This window comes from Penaeus vannamei, chromosome 37 (genome assembly GCF_042767895.1).
Source record: "Penaeus vannamei isolate JL-2024 chromosome 37, ASM4276789v1, whole genome shotgun sequence".
In the NCBI taxonomy this organism is placed as follows: domain Eukaryota; kingdom Metazoa; phylum Arthropoda; class Malacostraca; order Decapoda; family Penaeidae; genus Penaeus; species Penaeus vannamei.
Window position 1 is genome coordinate 7,435,185 of NC_091585.1, and position 6,277 is coordinate 7,441,461.

At 39.6% G+C, this 6,277-nt stretch overlaps 1 protein-coding gene across 1 annotated transcript; it reads left to right on the forward strand.

The window, feature by feature from the left end:
* The first annotated feature begins 1,898 nt into the window (after window positions 1-1,898).
* LOC138859626 (uncharacterized) lies at window positions 1,899-3,000 on the forward strand. Its single transcript, XM_070115417.1, has 3 exons — window positions 1,899-2,409; window positions 2,506-2,696; window positions 2,821-3,000. Exons 1-3 carry the CDS (start codon window positions 1,899-1,901, stop codon window positions 2,998-3,000), a joined length of 882 nt encoding a protein of 293 aa, XP_069971518.1.
* Window positions 3,001-6,277: the final 3,277 nt, after the last annotated feature.

Consider the following 6,277-nt stretch of genomic DNA (forward strand, 5'->3'; position numbering starts at 1 on the left):
GAAAGATATGGGATCATGATATACATAAAGAACTCTGGGTCAGCTACTGAACTGGAGTCTTTGCTTTCTCCAGAAAACATCCATTTATCTAAAATAAAAATTGGAGATGTCACCATTGTCAAAGTTTACAAACCTCCCAACACTGCATGGTCTACACCACCCCTCCCTCAATACCAGCATGCAACAATAATAACTGAGGATTTCAACAGCCTTCATACCGACTGGGATTATGCTAACAATGACAATGAAGGAATAGCAATCAATGAATGGGCTTGTCAAAACAACCTGCAGATCCTCTACAATCCTAGAGAAAGAGGAACCTTCCACTCTGCCAGATGGAGGCGAGATTACACCTCGGACCTAACCTTTGTTACCAAAAAACAATAACTTTATCCCACTCCAAGCGAAACGTGAAGTGCTACAAGACTTCCCAAACAACCAACATAGACCTATTCTCATTACCACAGGATACAGTATTATAACCCCAAATTTTCTTCTGAGGCCCAGAAGGAATTTCAAGAAGGCAAACTGGGAAGCATTTTCCCAAAGCATAGACAACACGTGTACCAGAATACCACCTACAAATGAAAACCTCAGATTCACAAAACTGATACTGAAGAATGCCAAAAGGCACATCCCCAGAGGAAGAAGATCATTCTACATCCCGTGCTGGACACCCAGAAGTGAGGAACTCTGGGAAGAATTGAGGAGTGTAAATATATATATATTTCTATGTCTATATATATGTATATATATGTATATATACACACACACACACACACATACATATATATATGTGTGTGTGTGTGTGCATGTGTGTGTGTGTGTGTGTGTGTGTGTGTGTGTGTGTGTGTGTGTGTGTGTGTGTGTGTGTGTGTCTATGTATATATGAAAGATGGAATAATGCATTACCGCATTTTTTTTTATCATAAATATTACAACCTCTCCGATCGGAATTACAAAGCTCACCAAGCAGCTACTAACAACCTAAATGCTACAACAAGAGCAACCTTTGCAGAAGATAGGTCCAAATTTCAGCATATGACAAGATCAATGCAAAATGAGTGGTGGTTAAAATTAGCAGGGGAAATTCAAGGATTTGCTGATACAGGGAACCAGCAAGAATTCTATAGTGCCATAAAAAAGATCATATGGCCCACAGAGAACTACAACTTGCGCCGTTAGAAGTGCAGACGGGTCCAAACTCATCACCGATAAAAAATAAATACTGGACCATTGGGCCGAGCACTACCAACACCTTCTAAACAGAAGCAACCCCTCTGACCCCACTGTCTTTGAAAATCTTCCTGAATTCCCCACAATTCCAGAACTGGATAACATGCCCACACGCCAAGAAGTGCATATGGCAGAAACCAGCCTACAAAACAAGGCTGCTGGTCCTGATGGCATCCCTGCTGAAATCCTGAAGCATGGAGGAAATGCCATCCTAGACTGTCTGCATGACATCTTCCAGAAAGTCTGGGCCTCCAGTTGCTGTCCACAAAAATGGAAAGATGCAGACATCGTGAGCATCTTCAAAAAGAAAGGAGACAGGGCTGTGTGCGGAAATAGCAGAGGCATCTCCCTTCTTGCGACCTCAGGCAAGGTGCTTACCAGGATACACCTCTTCAGGCTTCTTGCCCACATTACTGAGGAAGTCCTGCCGGAATCGCAGAGTGGCTTCAGAAAAGAACGAAGCACTGTAGATATGGTGTTTATTGCTAGACAATTCCAGGAAAAGGCCATTGAACAACAGCAAGATCTCTTCATGGTCTTCGTTGACCTAGCCAAAGCATTCGACACTCTCAACAGAACCCTGCTCTGGGAAATACTAAGAAAATTTGGTTGCCCCCCCCCCCACTTTCCTGGCAGTACTTAAATCATTCCATGATGGTTCAATGGTTAGAGTGTCAAGTGGTGGCTTTAAGTCAGATCCTTTCCTTGAGGGTACTGGCATAAAACAGGGATGTGTCATTGCGCCCAGCATATTCAATCTTTTGAGAATTGCCAAGCAGAACATAAATCCTGCAGACGGTGTTCAAATATCTTACCGGCTAGATGGCAACCTGTTCAACCTACGGCGATTACAAGCCAAGACACTTGTCACTGTGGAAGCAATTCACAAACTGCAGTATGCTTTTGACACAGTCTTCGTCAGCTCTTCCCCGGATGGGCTCCAACATACAATTAATGCTGTAGCTGAAGCATACTCACGCTCAGGTCTAGCCATCAATACTGGTAAAACTGAAGTCCTCAACATGTGTCAACCTCCTATCCCTGCCCTCTTTATCAACCAACAACCTCTAAACAATGTAGATGAGTTTACGTATTTGGAATCTGTATTAAGTAACACAAAGGATCTCTCAAGTGAAGTGCAACGGCGTATTGGTCTGGCTTCAGCATCTTTTGGTAGGCTATCTCACAAAGTCTTCATAAATAGAAACCTCACCATTAAAACCAAGGTCTCTGTGTATAAAGCTGTATGCCTATCCATACTCCTGTAAGGAAATGAGTCATGGGTGTTGTATAGACGTCACCTAAACAAATTAGAGGCATTCCATACCCCCAGCCTTCAACGAATACTAGGTGTTAAGTCGTGGCATAAAGTCCCACATACTGAAATTTGCAACAGGGCTTGCATCGATCAAATTGATGGCTGGGTCACACCATCGGAATGCCTGCAAACAGACTCCCCCGTAAAATCCTCTATAGTGAACTTGCTGTAGGAAGTCGAAGGGCCGGAGGACCGAAAAAAACGATTCAAAGACCATATGAAAACAACTCTCAAAAAATGTGCCTTCAATCCCTTACATTTGGAAGTCCTGGCCTCCAACAGACAAGGTTGGCAAAAGATGTGCCGTACAGGACGTGAACGGCTCACCACCGACTTCAATGGGTCTGCAGAACAGCGACGCCTTCGTCGCCATGCTCTACAAAATGCAGGAGGTAACTTCCCCTGCAATGCGTGTGGTCGCATCTGCAAGTCCAGGATTGGACTAACTAGTCATCAAAAAGTCCATCAACCATAACAAATAAACCATCCTAATTGCAATCATCTTATCATCTCTAATCACCTGTCACCAATCAACATACGGAGTGAGGTCATCGTCGTCGTCTGCGACGGAGTTCTATAAGCAAGTAAGCAAGTGTGTGTGTGTGTGTGTGTGTATATATATATATATATATATATATATATATATATATATATATATATATATATATATATATATATATATATATATGCATGCCAGTTGAACCGTGCTTTAAGCTCTAGTGTAGTGTATTCCAGTTGTGATACTTTGGCATACAGCAACGCGGGCCTTGCAGAGTATAACTTTCAAACAGGGGAGCTGTTTTATTAAAAGTGGTAGCAGGCGTGTATTACAGCATGGCGCTAGCCGGCATGAGACAGGCAGCCATGAGACAAGACTTAAATTACTTTGATTGAAAATTATCTTTAATAGTTGATCGTAATTATAATTACGTTTTTCATTCTTTCCTGTTATCATTTTTTCCATTCTATCTATCTTATTTCTTTTGTTTTAAAACATGACCATACTTCTTTAAAACCAAATAAAAGAAAATAATAGAAAATAAAAAGTATATGAAATAAAACCAAGGATAAAGCGAAACCAAAAAAGTTCAAATGGAAAACCTGAGAATCCCTCAGTATGTCTATTCTCAAAATGTACAATTCTTATATTACATCCTAACTGGCCTCTTGCAAAGAATGAAAATATGCCTCTCTCTCATAGACAAAAGAAACGTCGAGGAGGCCGGCGCCCCGGGAACCACACACTGCTCATCGGACAAGCCGAATGGAAATAAAAGACAAGGTTATTTACTAATTAATAAAAAATAAAACTTAGGCCATTAAAATAAAGATAAAATAAATAAACCATAAAAATACGAAAAAAACAGGGTTGCCCCAGATGGTGCTAAGCAAGGTGCTTCTGCTGTCTAGAAGGGGGAACTCGCCTAATCTCCACTAGCAGCCAAAGCGGGGTGAGCGGGGGAGACCAGGTCACGGCATTCATTTGCGAAAGAAGATATCCCCACGTTACTGGACATGTAACATATTCATGTTCAATTTACCACATTAAATTTGTTCAGTAGTAATGCAAAATCGCAGAACAGAGCAAAGCTGGTCATCTAAGAATATTTGTGATGTACAAGAAGTTGGTAGAAGTTTTTAATAGTTCCCGAACACATTGCGATACTGTCGAAGATACGTACTGGAAATTGCCTTTGGAGAAGGCTGTTGTGGTAGTTTCATTATTTGATTCTTAATGGTTATCTGAGGGAAACCGGTAGTTCAAACAAATAATGAACTGCAAATTGGGTTACCAACCCCCTGAAACAAAAAATACAGGACAGGGGCCAGGTGCCACAAGGTGTACAGGACAACCTGTCCAGTACAAATTCCATCCCTTCAGTTTCACTTTCCGAATGTACTCTTGGGGTCAATTCTTCTTATTGGCACTGGGGAATCTGAGCGGTAGTGGATCTAGCATCATCGTCCTTGTTTTTGTTTTAAATGTCACCCGTCGTGGCAGATTGGCAACAAATACATAATTTGGACAGAGAATAAACCAGGTAGCACTAAGAGGTTGTTGCACGAGTCACTTGAAGGATGCAAAAAACACGATGATTATCATACCTTTATTGGGTAAAATTCAACTTGTAAGATTACATAAAGAAGACATAGCCTTACAATTTTAAACAATACATAACATAAAGTATAACATTCATAAATACTTCAAATACTTTTGTACTAATTAGTACATAAGTACTAAGACTTCTTTCATTAATCACTGCATTAATATCCAAAATGTATTATCATTTTAAATGCACGCATTTCTCTTGATAATTCGTATTATTGTAAATTTAGATTTCGCTATCAAATCTCAATCTCTTAGCATTTCAAATAATTTAATTCATATAAAAAATCTTTTACTTATATCGTAGATCACCACTTGACTCGTGTATGGAAGGTTATTTTAAATCTTGCATAAATACACATAATCCTGATATCAAAAGCACATAATTTTTAACATTGTTATCCACACATGCATGATAATCATTGGTCTGTCAGATATTTATTACAAAACATTTTCTCAACTAAGATTCTTACCAGCACAATGGACACGATACTCATCTATTGTACATACCCTTTTTTTTTTAAACAAATCTCTTTCTTTGTAACCTTTTCCATCACCATATTCCATTTCTTCAAATAATTCAGTCCAGAAATTTCAGATACAGTTTCCCATTTCAAAGATTTCAGTCACCGTGTGTGTGCAATACCGATAAAATGGAAAACTCTGCATGTACAAGAATGTATTTTTTAATGAAAATAATGGTATTGATTGGCAATTCCTCAAGATTTGCACACTGATGCCACAGAAAAATATTTTCGACTTTAGTGACCAACATAGAAAGGTAAATTGAAACGTGTTGTAGTTCGGATAGATATACTTTTAAGGCTTTCAGTGGTAGTCAATTTTGGTTGTTTACAAAGGCGAGGTGAAGCAAACTCCTTCCAACTCTTGCCCTGTTTGCTACACAATGCTTCGTGAAATGTTTTGTCAAGTCGCCCGCGCAACGCACGCATGAGTGAACGCAAAGGCAGTTTATGAACAGTGGGCTCTTTTCGCGCATTTCCGTCGAATATTTTGGAAATAAATAGAATCGATGCAGCGGCGATTTTTGGATGTGGGCGTTGATGAGAAACCCCTTTTTAAATGGGCCTAATCCTATCTACCAGAAGCGTGTTACTGAAAATTGAATAATGTTAAAGTATAAAAAATACTTGCTGTTGCTGCTATTGCACAGGGATATTTACCTTCAGAGACAAATGAATCTGCTAAACAAATACAGTCAATCATAATCTTATTACAATATAACTGACAAATATAGACTATGGAATATGGGAAAATAAAAAAAATACATCTGCAGAAAAAGGGCTACCTGTGTTGCAAAGGAGGCTTGATATTGCATGTGAGTGTTTGTGCGAACCAGGGTTTACATCAGAAAGGAAGCTACTCTCGTTTCTAGCAACGAGCGTATTTTCAAAACACTTCAGAGGTCTTAAACACATCTCTACTTATATATGTGGGAGCCTTAAACCACTCGCAACGCTTATTGTAGTGACCCACTGCTCATATCAGCCTCATAATTACCGTCAGGAGTGTGTAAATGTCACTTTGCTTTGTGGAAATTAATTAATGTGCAACAGCATTATATTTAGGAGACATAGTGCCAGAGAAAAGCAATG

Bases quoted from the DNA above. Each gene is read 5' to 3' on its own strand.
- LOC138859626 (XM_070115417.1), top strand. From the start codon at position 1,899: ATGGTTAGAGTGTCAAGTGGTGGCTTTAAGTCAGATCCTTTCCTTGAG. The intron at 2,410-2,505 runs GTAGGCTATCTC...TACTCCTGTAAG, and splicing joins TCTGGCTTCAGCATCTTTTG to GAAATGAGTCATGGGTGTTG. The intron at 2,697-2,820 runs GTAAAATCCTCT...TACATTTGGAAG, and splicing joins GCCTGCAAACAGACTCCCCC to TCCTGGCCTCCAACAGACAA.